Below are 21,853 nucleotides of genomic sequence, written 5' to 3' on the forward strand. Positions count from 1 at the left end.
TCCTGCCCCGAAACCCCGGCAGTTTTGCAGCTGCAATCCCAAACCCGCTGCAGATTTTTAGCCGCAGTCGCAAAAACTGCCTCGAATTTGCAGTTATGATCATTAAACCCCTGCGGATTTGTGTTTCCTACCCCAAAACGGCTGCAGATCCGCGGCCGCGATCCCAAACCCGCTGCCGATTTGCGGCTGCAATTGCAAAACTGCCGCCAAATTCGCCGTCGGGGTCGTTGAACCGCTGCAAATCTGCGTTTCCTGCCCCGAAACCGCTGCAGGTTTGCAGCCGCGATCCCCAAACCGCTGCACGTTTCTGTTTACAATCCCGAAACCGCTGCGCGTTTGCCGTTGCAATCGCAAAAACTCTGCGGATTCGGAGTTGCTGTCCCAAACCCGCTGCGGATTTGCATTTCCCAGCACAAAAGCCCCACTCCCCCCCCTCTAAAACCACCGTAAAAGTGGGGTTTTTTTCCCCAAACCCGCCGCCCCCCCCCACCCCGTGCCGCGGCCGCTCCCGCGAGAGCAGCCACCAGTTCCCGCTGGGGACAAGGAGTGGGGGGGGGACGGGGACGGGGACACCCACCTCAACCACAGCCTCCTCCGTGGGCTCCGCTTCCCTCATGGGCTCCCCGGGATGGCGGGGGGGTCCCCAAGCCCCGCGCACCCCCTCGCCGCGGCCTCCTGGCTCCGAAAAAAACCCACCCTTTTCCTGGGATTTTTGGGGGCCGCGGTTTGGGCCGGTCGCCTGCGAGCGGGGAAAAGCGGATGCGTGGTCGGGATTAGCCCGAAATCCTGGGTTTTGTTTTGGTTTTTGTTTCTTTTTTTTGTTTTTTGTTTTTTTTTTTTGTTTTCCCCTCCCTGCGTGACGGAGGGAGCGGGGACCCTCCTCTTCCTGGCCACCTCGGGGGTCCCCACGCCACCGCCGGCGACATTTTACCACCCGCCCCCCCAAAAAATACCACAAAATATTCCGTCCCCCGTCCCCCCCACCCCCTTCCCTCCCCCCCAGCCTCGGTCAAGCTTTGTAAATAAAACCGACCAACCTCTCGGCGGGAGGGGAAGGAGGAAAATAAAGGAAAATATAAAAAAATAGCAGCTCCCGGCGCTTCCCCGTAGCCAAAATGGGTGGAAATGGGCTCACTTTGCCGCTCTGACCCCCGCCGGGCAGGATGGTGCTGGCCCCCGCCGGGGAAAAGAGCTCCTTGGAGAGAGTCAGCCGGCCCTTTCGTTAAATCCCGGCCCTCGTTAAGCTCATTAAAAGCCAAGGGTTTGCTCTGGCAGGAAAAGCCTTGGGGTGGAGCGTGGCAGGGTTGCTACGGGGGCGAAGCGGCATTAAACCCCCCCCGGGACGTGTGTCCCCTCTAACGCAGCCGCCCCGGGGCAGCAATTTTTACCCCCCGGGGTAATTAAAGGCTTTCTGCCCCCACTCCAGCAGGGAAAGCCATCGGTAAATCCCCAAGGCGAGCTCAAAATCCCCCCGTGGCGGGGGCTGGCGGCATCCCCGCTCCCAAAATAAATCAGGGATCCAACCCCGAGCCACGCTCCGGAGAGGGTCGGCATCTCCCGGCCGCTCGCTTCCCAACCCCGAGCCACGCTCCGGAGAGGGTCGGCATCTCCCGGCCGCTCGCTTCCCAACCCCGAGCCACGCTCCGGAGAGGGTCGGCATCTCCCGGCCGTTCGCTTCCCAACCCCGCACCCCAGCAAAGTGGCATTTCTCCTCCCCAAGAGGATTTCTGGATTCTCAGACGCCTCCGGTCAGCGGGAGCTGCATGGAGGTTCCCCCCTCGCTCCGGGGATGCAAAAAATCTTATTTTTCCCCCCATTTTTCTCCTCACCTTCCCCTCCCGGAGCCCTCCGCCACCATAAAAGCACTGCTAAGCAACAAGCGTCTGTTGTGCTTCGCTGTCCCACAGAGTCTCCTCGACAGCAGGAAGGAGGGGGAACCACAAAACTCACCACAGTCTCCATTGTGGGGGGGTGGGGGGGTTAAAAACAATTAATATTTGGCATTAAAACCATTTTATTATTCGCTTTAAATTGACACAGCTCTCACCTGGGTTCGCACGCTCGCTGCCAGGCGAAGTGAAGCCCCGAAACCAAAATGCTGGTCATCCAGTTGGAAATAGAAATAATAAAAAAAAAAAAAAAAAAAACAAACCCCGAGGCGCTGGAAAAAAAAAAAAAATAAAAAATATAAAGCGGGACTTTGTAGACTGAAAAGCCTTAATATAAATAGGTAAGAAAATATTTATTTGTTTAAAGAGGAATCTCAGCCCCAGCTCTGTCAAAGAGACCGACTCCGTTCCGTCCTTCATTGCGTATATCGCGTCATAAAATGTCCGCAGAAAGAAGTAAAAAAAAAAAAAAAGAGAAAAAAAAAAATATTAATAAAAATCTCTCTTTTCAAAATAGAGGTGAAAAAATAATCTTCCCGGAGCAAGAAAATAAGGAATTTCAGCATCAAAACGCAGCGGTCCGGCTCCGTCCCCGTCCCCCCCCCCTAATCCCGCATCGCAGAGAGAAGCGCTCAGAAAATAAGTGGGGTGAAGCCTCGGCAGCTGGTTCGTCCGGAATCCGCAGGCGAGGTGTCTCCCGCAGGACGCTCCCCGCCGAGGGAAGGATTCATCCAGCCCAAATACGCGAGGAGAAAAGCTCCCAGGAGGCTCCGTCCCACAAACCTTTCGCCAAAATTACCTTAATTAAGGCAGAGTTTCCCCCCTGCTCCGAGCGCTCGCTCGCCCTCTCGTTAATTAAGGAGAGGTGACGAAGCTGACGGCTTTTTTTCTTTTTTCTTTTTTTTTTTTTTTTTTTTTGCAGAAAGGAGAAGCCTCGGAGGTTCGCTGCGATCCAGGTAAAAATATACAAGGCCCCCCCAAGGCGGAGGGCGCTGGCATGGAGTGTTTTAAGGCACGTGTTCCTTTGCTCTCCGGCATTTGTTTCAGCGTTTCGACGCCGGGGGTGGGCCGGGGGGGGGGGGTATATTTAAGGAGCTGGGTGTGCCGAAGCCCCTGCTTTGGTCCTGAAGGAATGGTGACGATCCCAGCACCCGCGCGCGGGGGAAGAAGGGACGAGGGGCCGGGCTCAGAACTGAACCCAACCTGCGTTCGCCTGAGCCTGGTTAGAAGCCGACCTGGAGAGAGAGAGAGGGAAAAAAAAGAGGGGAAAAACGAGCTTTTAGACACTGAAAGGGACTGCGGAACGTGGGGAGGGAGCCAGGGGGCCAGAAATGGGTCCTCTGGGGTCGTGCCAAAGCTCTCCCCACTGCACGGCACCGGTGCTGGGAGGAAGAGGAAGGCAGCGCCCACGGAGCTGCTCTGAACCGGGGGAATTTGGGATACACGCTGTCAGAGCCGCTTTTAAATCCCAAAGGGGTGTTTGCACAGAGCCACGCCCCCACCCCCAGCAAAAACAGCGGGATTTGGTTCGGACGGGGGGGTTTTATCGCTGCGGGCATCGCCCGTGCCACATACAAACCCCACACGGCCTCACCCCGAAGCTTTGGCAAAGTCTCCCCAGACATCGGCGGCAGCGGCAGCAGAGGGGGCAGCAGCGGGCTGCGGCCAGGCCAAGAGGGAGTCTGTCGGCAGCCAGGAAAGTCGGGAAGAGAGAAAACAAACATCAGGAGTTATTTCCCACTCTTATTCCCAGATTCCCCCCACTCTTTGCCCAACTTGGATGGATAAAAGTGAATCTAAGGAGCTTTAGTCGTCGCCGCGTGATCACGGACCTGTGATGGGGGTACCCGGGAGGTGGGCGGGTGTGGAGAGCGAAGACGGCCGCTCTCCGGAAGGACAAACCGACGCGGAAGATTTTCCTCCGGGAGGTGGTGGGAGCAAGCTCAGGCCCCCAAGACCTGCAGGACGCGGTCTGGTGTTCCCTGTTGTTCCTTCCTTTTTCTTCATATTCTGGAAGAAGAGAGGGGAAACTTGGGTGGTATCACATTTAAATCCAGAGCCGGAGCGCGATTTCTCCCAGGGACGGCTCACACGAAACCAAATTGCTTTATTCTGGGGGAAACATCCAGCTGTGCTGCGACATCCCACTGCCAGAGGAGCAAGAGGCATCAAAGTAAGGATGTTTTTTATCCGCAAACCCCCACCACGAACTCTCAGACCTGGATCTGTAACTAGGAACACTAAGACACCCCCTCACTGCACGTGGCGTTATCACAAAGGGCTCTGCACCGGGCTTCCCCCTGCACGGGGATTTTGGGGAGAAGCCGCTGCTTCCTCTTGTGCCAACCCCAAGGGAAACGTCGGGGGCGGATTTAGCTGGAAAAGCCCCTCACCGCGATGTTGAGTTTGATGGTTTGCCCCTCCTTGAAGCCCAGATCCAGTTTGGGTCCCTGATCGGGGTTCTCGGCCTGTTTGGCCAGCTCGCTCTGCTGCCTCACCCACCTGCAGGAATTAAATAAGCAGAAAAGGAGACGTCAACCACCAGCCTGGGGCTCTCCCGGACAAATCCTGCTCCAGATCATCCCCTCTGCCCAAAAGCAGCTCTTCAAAGGTGCTGGATGTGATCGGAGACCTCACCAGCCGGAGCAAGGTGCTACGGGCAGCGCCGGGGGAATGATTCCTATCAACGGCTCGAGCCGCATGGACGCTCCGGCCAGCAGCACATCCCACCCTGCCCCAAAACCCGGCTATCTCCCAGCAGCCGGAGCAGCGTCCCAGTCCCTCAGGAGCAGCCCCTTACTGGTGGCATGTGAAGAGAAGGAATGGAATTAGGGAATTTGGCCAATTTTAGACTGGGAAGCCCAGTTTGGGAGCCTGCTGGGAAATACTTGAGGGAGGAAGAGCTGCCTGCACAAAGGCTGCGCAGAGGAACAGGCGTTTCCACCTCTTTACACCACGCTTGCCCACTCAAGCACGACAGGAGCCGACAGCTTCCTCTTCCTCTCCGTTTCTGGCAGACACGGGCAAAAAGAGCTGAGGGGACACGGGGAGAGGCGCAAACTCACTTAAAATGGTCTTGGAGAGGCGCAAACTCACTTGAAATGGTCTTGGAGAGCCACGTTGAAGTCAAAAGCATCCCCTCGGTCGACAAAGCCGACTCCGATGAAAGCTCGGCGGCCTGGAGAAGGAGGAAGAGTAAGGAAGGGCTGGAGCCACAAAGTGGCAGAGGAAGAGGGAGGGGATACCCCATCCCACACACCACCGTGCCCTCTGCCTCCTCCAGCTGGAGCTGGGACTCCGGAGACTGAGCTATGGGCCTGGAGATATCTTTAGCTTGTTGGTTGCACATACGGGCTTAGTAAAACCCGCTTTTAAATTAATACAAGACAAAGCAGAGGTTGGCATCATGGTGATGATTTTTCACGCAGAGGCGTCCTCATGCTGACATCGAGCAGCAAAATTAAACTGGTTTTATTCCTAGTGAAGGACAGAGCACAGTTGGCACGTGGGAGTGAGATAATTCATCCCTTTGCCACCGTATGCTGGGAATATTTAGCCCTTGAAAGCAAGAATCCTTCACAAACTAGAGCAGCGAGGGCACTAAAGGCTTTCTGAGGCGATTCCCCCAATCTGTTCCCCACATATCGCGACGTACCGTTCCCATCTTCAATCCGGATGACAAAATATCTGCTGGAGTCCGTCACGCTCTCCACAGCGATGCCAGGGAACTGCTCCACGGGCGCCTGGGCAAAAAGTTCTCCTGAAAAAGAGAAATGGAAGTGGGTTAACACCGGGGCGTAGCGTCCCTACATCATGTTCCTCCCCACAAAGAGGTGTGGAGCTGTCGCCTTCCCCCCTTCTTACCTGAGGTCTTGTCTTCTAGCTTGATGTACGCGATCTTGCCCTTGGCGGTGATCCGTAGCCTGCCGCTCCATGCTGGCTGGTCCAGCTGCCACTCTGCAGCTCTGGAGAAAGAGGAAATGGCGACCAACGTCTGAGCTGCCTCTCACCGTCCCAGGCAACACCACTGACCTATTTTAATGCCCCCATAACACGTCACAGAGCTTATCTGCCCAACTCCCCTCATCAACAGCACCGAAGCAGCGCAAGCGAGAACCTGCCTGCACCCACGCTCGCTGCGGAAGGAGGTGGATTTGTCACGACATCTGTCGTTTCCCTCCAAACCAGCTGGGCCCCTGCAAAACCGGGTGTCAGGTCCCAGCGGGGCCCGGTTAAGAATTGCATAAGAGGTTTCGCTTCCCTTTCCACCGGATCTCCAGCTCGAAAGCAGTTTCTCGGGGGTGCTGAGCCGCACTGGCTGCAGCCTGGCTCTGCCAGGGCAGCCTTCAGTCCAGGCTGAGGACTGAGGAGCCCCAGAACACACGGGGGGATGGAGATACCCCGCTGTGGGCCGGGATAGGGGGCAGAGATACCTCATAGGGGGCGGGCCTGGCTGCCCCACGGTGAGGGGCAGGTCTCCTACACCTTACGGGGAGGGGACGCCACGGGGAGGGGGGCAAACCCCACACAGCCCCATGACAGGAGGGGCAGACAGCCTGCGGGGAGGGAGGGGACAGCCGCCACGTAACCCAACGGCGGGCAGAGGCACCCCACAGCGGGAGGGGGAGGAGGGGAGAGGGGCAGGCCCCACCTGTAACCGCGGTTGGAGGCCCGCGGCGGCACCCGGTAGACGTGTACCGCCGGCTTCACGCACAGCACCGCCTCGTACTCCTCCTCCTCTGCCGCCGCCATGGCCGCCATCGCGGCGGAACTCCGCCCGCCGCCGCTCTGCCCCCCCGCCTCGCTGCTCCGGCCCGCCTCTATGGTAACGCCCCCGCCCCGCCCACCCCCCCGGCGGCGCCAAGGGGAGAGAGGCGCTTCCGCACCCGCCGCCGCTGCAGCGCCCCCTGGCGGGCGGGAGGCCCCACTGCCGCAGCTCGCCGTCCCGCTGGAAGTCCCATTTTTATCCCGATTTCACGTTAAAAAACCTATTAAAAATAAGAATGAAAAGGGAGTGAGGGATTGGCGGAGCTGCAAGCCTACCCTGAGCCCTCCTCGCCTTGGCCAGGGCACCGCGACAGCGCCCAGCAGGGAGAGAGACCAGCACACCGCAAGAAAATCAATAAAATAAATCAAAAGTTAAAAATCGCTTCTTTTATCCTCCACGATCAGAGGCAACACGGGCACAGCTCATGCCCGAGTTTGGAAGCCACATCTCCCCTCCAAGCGCTGCCACTTGCCACCCGCTTCAGGCCACATCTCCCCAGCGAGCCTAAAACCAGGGCAAAATTCCCACTTTTTGGCTAAATACTGGCACAAATATGGCTGAACGCTCCCGGATTTTACCTTCCTGACGAATTTTTTTAAGGATCTACTGTCCTTTTTTAAGGCTGCCACTGAAATGCCCCTCTTGCAGCAGCCCCTGCGAGAGACAGGGATAAAGGAGAATAAAAAAAAAAAAAAAAAGTCGTTAAAAGTTTAAAGACATTTATTTAAAATACAATTTATAAAACGTTTTCTTTTCGGCGCACGTTTTGGGGTGAAAACACGCGGTACCGTGTTTATCCTCCACCTTCCCGGGACAAAGGGCAGGAACGCCGCCGAGCCCTGCCCGCGGGCGGGACGTGTCCTGGTCACCGGGATGGAGGAGCCGGGAGATTCCAATGCCGGAGACTTCGGTGCCAGAAATGGACATTTTGGTGCCAGAGAAGGAAAACTGGGTGCCAGAAATGGCGATTTTGGTGCCAAAGATTTCAGTGCTGGAGGAGGCGGCAGCTTTAACACTGGCCAGCTACACCACAAATTGGGTGAATGGGGGGGGGGTTTGGCCATTAAAAGCTATTTTTAGTAATAATTAAGGAAAGGCGCGGTGACTATGGTTATTGCTGTCGTCCTTCTCCCCTCCCGCTCCCTCCCGGGGACTCATCCTGGGTGGGGATAAATATTTAAAAAAAAAAACCAAAACCCCAAAACCAAAACCCCAAAAAGCACCGGCAGCTGGGGACACCTGGGGGACATCTGCCCACCCGTCCCCACCTCGCCACCGTCCTCGGTGTTTTAATCAGCTTTAATCAGCTAATTAACGCTCTGGCCGATTCTTTTTATACACAGGTAGTTTTATTTTACCGTTTTTGTTTTGTTTTTTGGTTTTTGTTTGTTTGCTTTTGTTTTTTTAAGCCGTATTTCCATACATGTCTTTTTGTACGGTCGCTTCCCTTCGGGTAGAAGGCTTAATTCAGATTTGCTCGTTTACCCTTGAACCTACTGAGCACGAAGCGGCAGGAGGGCTGCACCCGTACAGAATAATCCGCCCATAACCAGAAACTGTTTTCCAGGTACCGTCCCCTCCGAGGGGAGAGTTTAGTGTTCATCTAATCCCTCGATATTAAGCGATATTAAGGTAGGTCAGCTTCATCCGGGGGGGGGAACATCCGCCTTCCTGCAGACCACCAGCCTCCCCGTCCTCTTCCCGGGAGCCAGAGGAGGAAAAATCCTTTCCCCGAGGCCTCGCTGCTGCTGGGAAGACGGAAGGAGGAATCATCCAGGCTTTATCCAACTCCGGTTTCGCTCCCGACGTCTGCAGTTTCGGGAAGCAATGCAGCTCGTACCGTGAGCGAGAGACTGGACCAGGAGCCTTCGCCACTCGGGACGGGACGCTCGGGATGTCCGCACTCCCCGCTCGGCGAGCGCAGGCCGTACGGAGCGGGACTCCTCTCCACCCATTTATTCCACGGAGCGGAGCGGTGCCGGTTATTCTCCTCGCAGCGGAGCCCCGATTCTTCACCGCCTGGGCGCTCTCTGCCACAAGCAGCGGGCGGGCAGCAGGCATTTTCACAGGATCCGTCTACATTCCCTTCTCCCCAAATATAAAAAGAAAAAAAAACCAAAAAAAAAAAAAAGATGTATTTTAAGCTTTTCTTCCATAGCCAAGCTTTAACAGGTGCAAGACGTAAACTAGGTCGGCGGACTCCACCAGCTCCCAAGGCGATCGGAAAGGCCAGGTATCCAGGAATCCGCTTCCAGGTGCTTGGCAGCAGTAGAAACAGAGACCAAGAAGCAAGAGCTTGCCAAACCCGAGCCATTAAGGTCGCAGAAATTCATCGAAACTCCTTTTTCGAACGCTTAACTACCTTCTTTCAATTAAAACAAAAGTTAAAACCCTTCCCATGCACTCCGTTGATCTGATATACAGAAAACAAACAGGAAAAAAAATAAAATAAAATAATAAAAAGAGATCCTTTGAAACAGAACTTGCTCTTAAAGTGATGAGGACAACATGCGCGTCTGGGGAGGCTTCCCATATTTTTTTTTTTTTCCTTAAATCCCAGGTTACGAGTACAACAAACATTATTGCTGGCGCTAGCTTCAACCCAAGTGGCACACACACGACTCCCTGCACCCGTCCGAGTCCTTTGCACCCCCCTTCCCTCCCCTCATCGTCCCCCTTTTCCTTTTCCAGCGACTCGGGGACAGCCCTTCTCGGTCACAGTGGGTGGAGAGGGGAGGTCACAGTGCGTGGGGTTGAAGGTCACAGTGGGCAGAGCAAAGGGGGAATCACAGTGCAAATAAACCAGGTAGTTCCCTTTGCTCGAGTCCGTTTGTCCGTCCCGGCAGCGCGACCTGTGGCGGCGGACCCTGCCTTCCGCAGCAGCATCTCCCGCCTGCGTTTATCTGCGCTGTTTGAAGCCTTGTGAGCCATCGGGACCCAGGGGCTGCCTGATCACATTGTTGGGCTGTCTGGTGTCTTCCGGCTGGGAGAGCCTCGGCGGCCTGCCAGGAGAAAGGAGAGCAGAGGCTGTTGTGGTTTAAAAATGAAGAAAAAAAAAAAAAAAAAAATCAAACTAGGACTTCATTTCTTTCCAAAGATTTGGGAGTCTTATTCCCAAGTAGCCAAGACCCACGCTGAAACTACAGGAAGAGCACGGTGCCGTCAAATAACCTGTGTTCATTTAAGAGCGCGTAAACTCCACGCTCCCGTCTGCATGTGGCAGCTCCCTTAAATCAAAAGCCTCGGGGAAAAGTCAAGTTGAGTCAAAAAAAAAACCTCAGGGAAAGTCAAGTCGAGTCAGAAAAACCTCAGGGAAAAGTCAAGGCAGCAGTAGAAATACAGACTGAGAAGCAAGAGCTTGCCAAACCAAAGCCATTACAGTCACAGAAATTCACTGGAACTCCTTTTCGAACGCTTAACTACCTCTCTCAATTAAAACAAACAGCTATCTCCACCAGGATAACTCTCGTCGTCGTACTCCTCTCTAAACTCCCAGTGTGCTCTTCCAAGGGTCTAAGAGAACCATTACAGCCTCTATCGAGCACTTGTGCTTCCCTTAACCCCCATAAATTTGAGATTTACGATGCCCTGCTCGCTAACAAAGCGCTCCTTTCTCTTTGCCGGCCTCACTCGACTCTTCAAGGCGCTCGTCCCCCTCCTCCTGACAGGCAGGTGTTTGCGAGGAGCACAGGCGAAGCACAAAGGGCTGCTCTCACCTATCGAGGATGGGCTTCTCCTGCTCCTCTTCGGGGCTCGCGCTGCCCAATATTCGTTTCCTGGCTTCCGCGTACTCCGCTTCCCGCTGCGCCAAGGATTTCACAGGGAAGGCCGGTCTGCTGGCGGAGTTGGGATTGCTGAGCACGCCGTTGGTCGTCGGCCTCTTCAAGATGCGGATCTGGGGGGGAGGACCCGCAGGAAGGCTGTCGTCCTGAATCACAATCGGCACTTTAGGAGGAGATTTTGACTTTCTACTGTTTAAAAGAGGAAAAAAAAATAAAAAATAAAAATTGGTTGGTACTTGTTTTCTACGGCAAGCATGTTTTTCGCTTTGCGTGTGAATTCCTCCCAGTCAGATGTCATTCCCATGATTAAGAAGGCAGCCTGTAATAATTAAAGACCTCGTTATATTTGTAACCCTAAACTAGAGCGGCAGGCGGGTTTGCAGGAGATTAGCTCAGTAAAGGACAGAAAACCAGTCCCTGCTGCGTTTGACATCTTTAAACTCGACCGAAGGGAAGGGAAGCAGACACTGGGCAAAATTTTTAGCACTTCTATTCAAAGATACCGATATAAGCACCTTGATTCCATTCCCTGCAAGGACTTTTAGGGCTCCTCTCGCCAGGATACCCAGCTTTCCGCTCCAACCCTGCCACTTCACTTCTCAGAGCCAGCCTTGGCCCCCGTCTCACCATTTGCATTTTTTTTTTTTTTAATGGTCCCTTCTCTGTGCGGAAATCCCAGAGAAGCAATACCATGACTCTTTAAGTGGCCTACTAAGAATCAAAGGAGAAAAAAACCCCAAAACAATAGAGGACTTGTCAGAAGTGATTAGAAATATTTCTTCTAGAAGACAATGACGCACACACCCCCCCCCCACCCCAACCCAAAGTAAGCAGGAAAAGAAAGTCCTACTGATGCAAGACACGGCAAGCCAATTTAGGGCCATGAGTTGGGATTACCTGACTCACCCATTTCTTCCTTTGAGTGTCTTTTTCTTAAATGGCTTCCCCATAGCTGTAGCTACATCCAGTCTGGAAGACCCGGCTCTGAAATAAAATCACTCTCAAGAAGCTTTCCGCTACCCTGCTATGGATCGCAAGGGCCATCTAGTGGCACGATTACAGAGATTCCCTATTTCTGAACTCAAACCCAGTGCGCTCTGCTCAGCTTGAAGCCGTTTCCCCACTGCTCCCGCTCCCCAGGCCTTCGATGTCCAAGGGCACCGCAGGAAAATCAGGTTTTTTTCCAAACCGCACAGCATCGTTACCTTTCCTTCTGTGTGATCTTCAGCTTCTTTTCCAACCGTCTGTCTATTTCCTACAAAAGAAGGAGATAAAAATAAAAACCTGAAGGCTCGTCTTGGAGATGGGAGTTTGAGCTTGTCTGCGCACACATTTCACGTCACTCTTCTGTACAGCTATACTATAAAGGGGGCAGAGAGAGCGTGTGTCTCCATCTGAGGCTGACTTGCAAATCAAGAGGCAGAGAAAAGCAAAGCCACCACCTGTGTCCCACCGTAGCCATTAATACACCTACAACAGGCTGTGGATTTTGCGTATCGCGCTGAGAGGGCAGCTGCGAGGCGCTCATCTTTCATTTTAAGGACTTCGATTGGCAAGAAAGCTCTCTTCAGGGTAAAGAGCCATGGGAATACGCAGGAAGGTATTCCCAGATCCAAGCAGGAGCCGGCGCCAGACCTCTCGGGCAGAGGAGCAGCAGCCGGCTGGGGCGATTCACATCACTCTACATGCTTGATTTCAGCGGGGCAGCTCAGCCCCAGAGCCTGCAGCCATTCAGAGGACTAGCCGGCAGGTCCACATTCCTGCTGCTTGCCGCAATAACCCTCCTTCACAAAAAACCCTCCCTGCCCTGCCCGACATGCACCCAAGGACTCGTCAGGGCAGAGCAGAGCCTTATTGCACTTCTCCTCCCTTTGCAACACAGCTGCCGAGTCATCAATCGGCGGAAAGGCGTATTAATCACTTCTGAACACCAAACGAGCATGGCTTTAAACATGTCAACTTCTGTCCAAGGCTCACACCTACCTTAGCAAAGGTGTTTACATTTTGCAATCAGAGCAATTATGCAGAGAAATCTTGCTAAATAGAAAAATAAAGCCACTTTTCAGTCCCAATCCTTCTTAGGTAACCTTCTCCAACCTCGCTGCCGTCTTTAGCTTCTCACGACTGCCGATGCTATTAAAAGAGCCTTCGAAACAGCGATGTGTTTTATTTAATCATCAATGAAGAAGGAAAAAAAAAAAAAACTACCTGAGAGTGTCCTAGTTTCGCCAGCCGATAACTGGCAATACTGAAGGAAATTCCAAGCTTCTGGCAGGAGGCAGCTGCTCTACTTTTCAGGCAGGTTTGCTTAACTACACTGAAAGCTCGCTGCCAGCAGAGCCTACCCTGCTGTCAAAAACCACAGCAGGCGCAACCTGGTAAATAAACTGGTTTGCACAGTAATTCCCCGATGCCCCAGTAAGCAGGGAATGAACACAAGTCACTACAAGATGCCAGACCACAGTGTTTGCTCTTGGTCACGCAGCTACACAGGCCAACGGCCCACAGCAGCCTCCATCTAGAAGGGTATAGTTATAAACCGTTTTGGGAAGATAAACAGTGGGCGGGAGGTTGAATTTCCTACCAAACTCCGTACTGGGAGGCGATGGGCGATTTTTAAGGACAAAACCAGCCAGGGGCTTCATGTGGCATTGAGCTGAAGGCCAGGTCACTGCTAGAACCTCCCATTGAAGGCACACCTGCAGTTTCCTTCCTCTTCAAGAGGACTGGGAGGAAAATCCCATCCCAATGCTGCTCAGGAGGACGGAGAAAAATGTGCATCAGCTGCCTCCTGCCCACAAAGATGGAGGAACCGCCAGCCGGGAACCGGCAGGAGGGAAACGGATATCCCGCCAAGGATGGAGATGTCGTAGAGCGCCTGGCAGCAAACAATGAAAGTCCAATTAAGGGGAAGGGGTTAGCTCATCTGCCCACACCACACCAGAAGAGGTTATATCCGGCTATAGAAGAGTCTTTCAAATACTTTTTCAAACTCAAATAGTTAACCGCGCCTCCCCAGGGCCTCCTGGAAGCAGTGGACTGGAAGGAAGCTTCCTTAAATATCCCTTATTAAATACTTCAGCGTGTGGGGGAGAGGGATGTCAGGAAGATAGGGCAGAAAGGGGGGGGGCGGAAAACCTCATTTCACTTCGCGTTAGGTGCCATACAGTGACTCCGTGAACTCCATACAGTTTGGCTCCGTACAGGAGCCACCTGCAAATCAGAAGCCCCATGCTGAACCACCCAGCTACGTCAGACAAGCTCGACAGCCCACAGCGAGGACCGTGGGGCACAAAAGTATGACAAGCCACATGGTAGCCACGAGGAAGCCTCCATTCCGCTCTCCCTTCTCTCCTTCCTGGCAGAGGAGAGATGGCTTTGACAAAAGCCACATTTCTACATTCCTGGTGGCTTTGCAGGTCAGTCCCAGGCCTAAAGTCGCAGCCTGTACATCAGACTACACGATCCTGTAATTGCAAAGCGTCAGTTTGACCTCAGCACCTGAAAAGCATGCTGATTATCATGACTGTCACACCAAGCCCTGCTGGGCAGCTCTTCACGCCCTCACACGCGCCAAACTTCCTCCAACTGCATCCTCCGACGCCAGAACCTGCAGCTTCCCCTACCAGGAAAAAAAAACAACAAACAATTTGCTCTTTAATTTGCTCAACACATGCAAACTCACTCAAAGGAATCCTTCCAACCCTGCCACCGTGCCACCCCTCCCCAAACAAGCCCTTTACAGTCCAGTTTCACTCCTTCCTACTCCTGTACAGGCCACTTCTTGTGAAATACTTGGATTTTTGCCTCCACAATTGCCAGTAGTCACTAAGCGAATGCACATGGTCCTGGTTCATAAGCCACCCCACGCAGGCTCGACAGTTGCTCCGTGCCTGGGGAGCTCCTCACCAAGGAGCAAAGTAACAGGCAGATAAAATATCCTCTAAGTTATAACATCAGCAGCTGTTAGAACCACTGTGTACTCTCCAAAACAAGAGGCTTTCTCCACACGTAGAAATCCTGGCAGAATAATATAAAACAATCATCCCCACCAAATAAACACGCATCACTCTCACCCCATCCAAACAACTGTTACTCTTACACGATCCTCATAATTCCCAGCGCTGCTGAGGGGATTCCAGCTGCTTCCAGAACTGGCACTGAACTTTGGGGTAGAAAAAAGTCTTCCTTTGTGTTCAAAGTGGATGTCTAGTGTAAAAGCAGCTCCCCACCTCACACACACCTCTTGATGTGTTAGAAATTGTTGTGTTTGCTTTTAAATGCAGGGATTGACCTTGTCTTTTCTCAGCAAAAGACACAGCACTGCAAACTCTCGGTGTTTAATACTACTATGTTTGGAGTTGTAGGTACAGAGGCGTTTGGACGCGGAGAGCATTGCCAATTCAAATGGGCAGCCCTTAATCACCCTGCAAAGCCAACCCAAGAAATTAGCAGTTTGTGACTGAGCTCACGCTGCACGAATTTACAAGCTTGAGAAGCAGAAACACCTTGACAGGGCTTATTCTTAACTTAAAAAAAAAAATAAAAAAAAATTTAAAAAAATCCCTGCCGCTGCTCTGCAGAGATCTGTTTGTCTGCTGATGTCATTCCCTTTCCACTGCTATGTCACATTGTCACCAAGCTGTGTGGGTAATAAGATAAAATTAGGACCTGACTTACAGGGCAAGTGCCAGAAGCACTACAACAACTCAAAGGCACGAGCTCACAAGAGAGGCAATTAAGACTTGGCATTTGAGGACATCACGCTGCACATACCCAGTAACTGGGCACATCACACCATACAAAAACCAGTTATTAATCTTCTTGAGGCTCTCCTAGCTTTCATTTCCCAAACAAACTTATTTATATAACCAAAAACTAAGCCTCATTTACACGCCCCTTCAAAACACCCTCCCCAAAGATTACTAAAGAATCTCAACAAACTATTTTTAGTGCTATTATGTCTAGATACTAAAAAGGACCCAAACAAACAGCATGAAGAAGACACTGTTCTTTGACATTTAAGCTGCATTTGCAGATGAGGACGTAATGGAAACTGAACAGCAGCCCCATCACAGCCATTCTTTCTACCCTTTAGCCCTGAGAAAAACAGCAACACGTAAAAGGATCGATAAAATACCTCTTGGAAAAAGAGTCAGACCCAAACACCAAGACACAAACCCACCACTTAGATCCGGCACTCCTATGCTCTGTCCACCCTAAATAAGAATCCCATCCACATAGCTGATAATTTTGCAGTGTTATTGGCGAGTTGGAGATAGCTGCTCCCCCCTGACACCCCAGAAAAACGCCCTTCAGGAAGGGATGCCCCTACGGAGGTCAGCTCCTACAGATCATGGTTTCACGTGGGGTCTAGGCACATTCCCAAGCAAACCCAGTTCTCCAGTGTATTGCAAAGCAGGGAGAGGCCCCAGTCAGCCCGAGCTATTGCCTAAAGAACTTTGTTGTAATACGTGTACTGTATCGGACACGTACGAAGAATTATCCTGCACATCGTTGCCAGCAAAGACTCTCTATTTAGACTAAATAACAGCAGCTCCAACCTCTGCTGATACGGGGGAAAGGAATAACAAGATAACTGCTGGCTATTTTTTATTTCAAGTTTAGTGAGTAACCACGACTGAGTGCTTAAAGGAAGGCAGAGACCTGGGCTTTCTACAAATCCCTTATGCTAGGAGAGTATCTCCCCCTCTACCTCCAAAATTAGGTTACTTTGCAGAAAATCAGGAGATACCTACCAGCCCTCCCGCCAGAGCACAGGATTGTCCCCAATAAAGGAAGCTGAGCTCTCCTAGAAATTTGATAAAATTTCAAATATGCAGCTCAAGAAAACCATTAACCACATTCTTTAACGTATTTACTGGAGATTACTCCTGAACACCACCTTCTACCCTTGCTCACTCAAATAATGTGTAAGATCAAACCCAGAAAGAGGGAATTTAGGCTAGAGTTGCATCCTCCCACGCCAAAGCTAAAAACAAAGCCTTGTCTGCTTATTAAAAGCACCATCAGATACTCTGGCACTTTCTAAAGGATGGGAGATAAACTTCAAGGCCTAGTTAACAGTCTCTTATTTAGGGAAAAAAAAAATATAAGTTTTAACATCTGAGGTTACCAAAGCTGTTCATGGGTAGCTTACAGCTGCAGATAGCTGACTGTACTTCACCAAAAACGCCGTCAAGAGCAGAAGTAGATAATCCCAAACTATCTCCAACCTGACTCCTTGTTGGCTACCTATTTCCTTCCTCTGAAGATAAATTAATCTTCTATTAATCACTGGAATATTTGATTCCTGAGGCTATTGGCAATCAGGCTGCTCCATTAATTAATTCTCCGAGTTATTCTGCTTACGTTAAATCCTGGCAGTGGACTATACCCAAGAAAGCCACAAGATGATTTTAAGCTGTGCTGGTGGTGTTTACATCTTTCATAGGTAGGTAACACTTCTCGGCAGCTACAATATTGAGAAACAAGACACGAGAGTATTTTTGGGAACAAGCCTGGTAGGCGCCACACAGTATTCCCAGCACGGATATGTTACGGAGCAGAGCGGGGAAGCATTTGGGAGGGCTACAGCTCCTTCTCCCTCCCCACCCTTCACACCCCCTGCAGCAGACAGGTCGCACAGACACTCCTTGGAGATCCAGATCGGGAATATATTTACATCCCTTATCAATCTAGAAGAAAATAAGGCCAAATCTAGCAAAAGCCTTCTGCATGCTACTTTGCAAAGGCATCGGAACATGTCTTAATCGAGAGGATCACCCTTGCATTCTGCACCCACGTCCCTACGCGGGGTCAGTCAGCACATCCAGATGCTCATCAAGGTGTGTGAGAGCGGGTACCAAACAGAGCCCGCTCCCAAATGACCCAAGGGCAAGGCAGGACTCACAGCAACCTCCCAAAACTAATCCCCGCTTCACTATATTAAGGTACCTGTTCATTCCCAACCTACCAACACCACTTTTCTTATCAAACACACTGTCTCTGCCTACGCAACACTGAGCAGTGGGATCAGAAACTTTCATTTCCCAGTTTCGAGATTTTTTTTTTTTGACCAATTACAAACACATAAAGCAAATATTTAGGAAATGTTTTATGAAAAATCAAAACCCATCCCCGCAGCCCTGACATCAAAAATCAGCAGTTATCCTCCTGAGTTTCCTCCAGGGTACAATTCTTGCACACCAAAACCCCCTTAATTTGTCCTCTGATCACAGAAGTAGTCAGCAGTCCGGAGGCCCCAGCGTTACACTCTGAAATTTCTCCCTTTTGACTTCTCTGTACTTTGATCATATTTAGCAACTCAAAGCAATACCAGCCAAAACTTTTAACACCGGTGAACACACTGCCTTTGCTGGAGGGTGAAATCCAAGGTGGGCAGCCCTCTCTGCCACTCGCACATCAACCAATTTGGAGATGATAGAAACGAGTGGGTTTTTTTGCAAGCCTCAGGTGAACGGTCCTCACCCGGCGCTGCAACACAAGCAGGCGACAATCCCCATCCCCACACACGAAGGACAAAGTTCAGTCACCCACATTCGGCTGCTCACATCATTTCCAAGCGGCCAGTAATCAGATGATCAGGGGGATTTCCCTTTCTGCTGGCCATCGGCGAAGCGAGGCACGGTCTAACCAAGGGACAGGGTAAGTTACTAATTAAGACGACACTCAAATTCTAGTTAGTGAAGGAATAAGCAATCAATCCAGTTGAAGAGTGCCAATTCAGGGCTGAGGGTTACCTATGACCCTGGACACAGGGCTTCTGCTCCAGATTTGGAGCCAGCTTCCTACCTGACATTTAATTATTAGTTTAACCACGTAAATAGACTTGGGTGTCATAAATAGCCCTCTTATTTCTGATTCCCTCTTCCCTAAAGCCAGGCAGGCCACAGGAAAGAAAAACAAGCCATGCATTAAGTCATATTAGTGTTCATTAACCCAAACTGGGTCTTTGAAGCCTCACGCTTCAATCCTTACTCATAACTTAAGACAACTCACTCGTCATTCATACACTGGCTTCCCATCTGTAACTCACGGACAAGCAAAACCTCCCCATTTCACAGCCATTTTGAAGATCTAATTAGATAGCAATTAGATAAGACAGATCTAGAAGCCCCGCGGAGTTCTGCTGCACCAGCATTAACACCACCGTGCATGCAGGACTCCTGGGGCAGGTGAAGCTGCCGGAGCAGAGGGTACCTGCTTGGCATATGGTCACTTGAGGGGTGGCACATACCCAGGGAGCTCCTCCTTTTCCTGGCAAGCACTGGGTAATTCTGACACAGAAGACTAAAAGACAAACAGAAGCCACATTAAAGACAAAAAAAAAACCCCACCAACCAAAAAAACCCGTTGAGGATCTGTTTTACAGCTACTTGACTGACCAAACCAAAGCAGAAGGTCTGTGTCAGGTTTTTTGGGGGTTTTCCCTCAACTTAATGAGATTTTAGTGCTGCCTGTTTTGTAAGGCAGATCTGCAAGAGATAAATGAAGTGACATTATAACTAAGAGGCCACAGCATCTCCAGTCAGCCCCTTGCTGAGAACCATCTTCTTTAAGACCTCAAGTAGATATTTCCAGCCTAACACCAAAGCCTACACACACAACAAAGGTCCCGCACTGCAAGTTTGATGTACTTTCTGTCCTAAAGAACATCCTTGCGGTAGAGCATTAAAAAATTACAAGCTGAGAAGCAGGCAAGGTATCGCAGAAGCCCACCATGGATCTCTCGCTACAACTCTACTATTCCCTCAGGCATGTGCAGAGGGGTCTAAAAATTAACTCTGGTTTTCAACTGCATAAAGTATTAGGAGAAAAGTATGTATTTTAAGCTGCTCCTTGGCGTCTCTTACATTTTATTGCATATTCATCTTGAGTACTGACCATGACTACCAGGTCTCACACCTTCACATTGGCATCCGTCTCGTGCCGCCTCAGACCCACACCAAATAAGCTAGAAGTGGAAAAAGAAAATAAGGGAAATCCCTTAAGACAAAAAAAAAGTCCTTTGATGACAGGACCAGGCCAGCTCATACGCCTTTCCTGCCCATCATTTTTCCTCTTGCACCTTCAACAGAAGGCTGGGGCAGTTCCCAGGCTCCCTTGCCTGATGACTGCAGCAGGGTTTCAGGCACAGAGAAGAGCACGTGCACCTGAAGTCTCTTTCAATTGCTAACCGGTGAGTCGGTCACACTGCCTGCTCTACAGCGGAGCCTCTTCCTGCCCTCTCTTCCTCTTTTCTCAACCTGCCTACCTCCGGTAGCTTTGATTTCTGTAGCAGCACAGAGAGCATACAGTCCCTGACTGCCTGGGCATCCACTCGGTCCACGAAAAACGAGGTTAGGCTCTCCTCTGCTCCATCCTGCTTAGCTTTTTCGCTTCCTGTGGCCACCAGCAGCAGCAGAGGGTCTCCTTCCTGCCAGGCAGGGTTTGAAAATGACCTTTCTAAACCACGATGGATGCCAGAAGGCAGCTCCTGTCTCTTCTTACGTAAGAACTCCTGCTGCAGACAGCTCGCTTTTCTCATTGCTCCAACTGCTTTTGCAGACATCCAAAACCCCGACAACTGCAAAAGCAGCTGCAAGTGTGGCGGCGGCTCCTCAAGAAACGTCTCTGCTCTGCAGCACAAGCACCACTGAGTTTACGAACACAAATTCTCAGCGGTTTGGACTGGAAAAGGATGTGAGAAAGGACAGGTGATGGAGATTTTTCCTTCTAAGAGCTTTAAAAGAACACCTAAAAGGTGTTCCTAAAGATGTACCTAAAAGGTACAAGCTGAAAGGACAAAGAGGAAAGACAACCAATGGCTGGGATTTGAGCACCCTACAAATTTAAACCATTACTCAAGGCCATCAGCTCCCGAGACAGAAGCTATGTCCCTTCATGGAACGATTTAACGAGCGCCGGAATTAACTCCGCCACCCGGTGCGAGGCTTCCTATGACTGCAGTCTCACGGCATTGGCAAGAGGAGAGGGCGAGCGCTTCGCTTACGCTGCCAGCCTGACGCTGGCATCTCCCAGGCCACTTGGCGAGGGCATTGAGTTACAGGGTCTATTTTGCTCCCCTCTTTCTGGCCAGCCGTAACCCAATCTCCTGACCAGAATCAAATTCGGTCTTCTCACCAAGTCATTGTTCTGCCCTCTAATCATTAACGACTCCGCTGATCTTATTAAAACAGGAGTTTGACTGGCAGAGACGATTTCCTTTCTCTAGTCGCGCTGTTGTGAATACCCCGCAGATCACCCGCCCACACTCCTGCTAAAATAATGATTTTATTTTGCAAGCGCAACACGCAGAAGTGCTTCAGAGTCTCACAGCATGAGAGACGTGATGAAAACTTCAGCTATTGAGCTGGCTATTAAAAGCAGGTGAGAACTTAAGCTACAACACTGAAAGCTACGCTAGGCCATGCTAAGGCTCCCCACGTTTTGCCCTAACGAAGAAGCAAGTTCATCTCAAGTGAGGGGGAGAAAGGACTTCTGATGTGAACCCCCAGCTCCCCCGCTACACCCCACAAGACACAGCCCACCTGCCTCTCCCCAGAGGCCCTGCGAGGGCTAACGTGACGCCGGGGAGGCACGCTTTGTCAGAGCCCCTCAGCAGAGGGAGCAAGCTACCCGCCATCCTCCCAGCACCTACCGCATGCTCCCCGGCGGCAGGAGCTTTGTTCCGGGCTCGGCTGCGACCCGCACTGACCACCCGCTGCCGCCCTGCCCCACAGGGCCAGGGCGGGGTGGGGGGGGGGGTGGGGGAGAGGGACGGGTTTGGAGAGCGAGGAGAGAACGGCGGCCGAAGAACGGGCAGGAAGCAGCTCCCTGCGGCAGCCCCGGACCCATAGGATGGTAAGGAGGCGAGCGACGGGGTCTGGGGCCGCACCACAGCCCCCCACACCGAGCGAGGCCGCGGTCCCTTTAAGAGGCCTAGCAGGCGCTCCGGCCCGCCGCGCCCCACCGCCTCCTCGAGCACCGCCAGCGCCGCCTTCCCCCTCTCCCCCTGCCGACCCCCGGCCCGCCCGCGCCGCCCCAAGCAGCCGCCCTCACCCCGCTGTCGGCCGCCTCCTCCCAGCTCTCGGCGACCTCCTCATCTTCCATTTTAATTCCCCTCCGCCGCCGCCGCCGCCAGCCTGAGCCCCGCGCATGCGCGCGACGCCCCACCCACACCCCCACTCCCCCCTCCCCTCCGCGCGCCTGCGCCGCCACCGCCTACCGGCGTGCGAGCAGTGCGCGTGCGCCGCGCGCCGCTGCGGGCGGCCACGTGCTACACGCGGCGGGGGGGGAGCAGCGCGCCCCCTGGTGGGCGGGAGGACCGGCCGCAGGGCCCGCGGGGGGGCACACGCGTGTGCGTTGCATTTGCACACCCACTCTTGCACACTCACACGCACACGCACACA

At 52.2% G+C, this 21,853-nt stretch overlaps 3 protein-coding genes across 12 annotated transcripts in view; all 3 read right to left on the reverse strand.

Annotated features, from left to right (window-relative positions):
- CROCC (ciliary rootlet coiled-coil, rootletin) overlaps positions 1-1,899 on the reverse strand; it is a 36,975-nt gene extending 35,076 nt beyond the window's left edge. For 3 of the 10 annotated variants that reach the window (XM_063353668.1, XM_063353659.1, XM_063353670.1), the window contains exons 1-2: positions 1,830-1,892; positions 697-739 (exon numbers count right to left, since the gene is read on the reverse strand). In XM_063353668.1, coding sequence (XP_063209738.1) covers positions 697-739; positions 1,830-1,858 — 72 coding nt within the window. In that variant the 5' untranslated portion in view covers positions 1,859-1,892. Of the gene's footprint in view, positions 1-131; positions 411-577; positions 740-1,037; positions 1,236-1,829 lie in introns of those variants that run through there. The other 7 variants (XM_063353662.1, XM_063353663.1, XM_063353660.1 and 4 more) reach the window with 6 other exon arrangements.
- A 170-nt stretch (positions 1,900-2,069) lies between these two features.
- On the reverse strand, positions 2,070-6,719 carry NECAP2 (NECAP endocytosis associated 2). Its single transcript, XM_063353671.1, has 8 exons — positions 6,541-6,719; positions 5,754-5,854; positions 5,545-5,649; positions 4,986-5,067; positions 4,283-4,391; positions 3,722-3,899; positions 3,484-3,571; positions 2,070-3,124 (listed from the first exon to the last, which is right to left on the reverse strand). Exons 1-8 carry the CDS (start codon positions 6,648-6,650, stop codon positions 3,076-3,078), a joined length of 822 nt encoding a protein of 273 aa, XP_063209741.1. The 5' UTR covers positions 6,651-6,719; the 3' UTR covers positions 2,070-3,075.
- A 648-nt stretch (positions 6,720-7,367) lies between these two features.
- Positions 7,368-21,438, reverse strand: SZRD1 (SUZ RNA binding domain containing 1). The gene is given in 5 exon segments (XM_063353797.1): positions 7,368-9,659; positions 10,374-10,628; positions 11,645-11,694; positions 21,103-21,207; positions 21,210-21,438. Coding segments are annotated over 5 exon segments (603 nt in total). The 5' UTR covers positions 21,300-21,438; the 3' UTR covers positions 7,368-9,556.
- Positions 21,439-21,853: the final 415 nt, after the last annotated feature.

This window comes from Chroicocephalus ridibundus, chromosome 16 (genome assembly GCF_963924245.1).
Source record: "Chroicocephalus ridibundus chromosome 16, bChrRid1.1, whole genome shotgun sequence".
Lineage (NCBI taxonomy): Eukaryota > Metazoa > Chordata > Aves > Charadriiformes > Laridae > Chroicocephalus > Chroicocephalus ridibundus.

Coding starts and splice junctions, on each gene's coding strand:
- NECAP2 (XM_063353671.1), bottom strand. CDS start 6,650: ATGGCGGCCATGGCGGCGGCAGAGGAGGAGGAGTACGAGGCGGTGCTG. Junction 5,650..5,753: donor GCTAGAAGACAAGACCTCAG/GTAAGAAGGGGG, acceptor TCTCTTTTTCAG/GAGAACTTTTTGCCCAGGCG. Junction 3,125..3,483: donor GACTTTGCCAAAGCTTCGGG/GTGAGGCCGTGT, acceptor CTCTCTCTCCAG/GTCGGCTTCTAACCAGGCTC.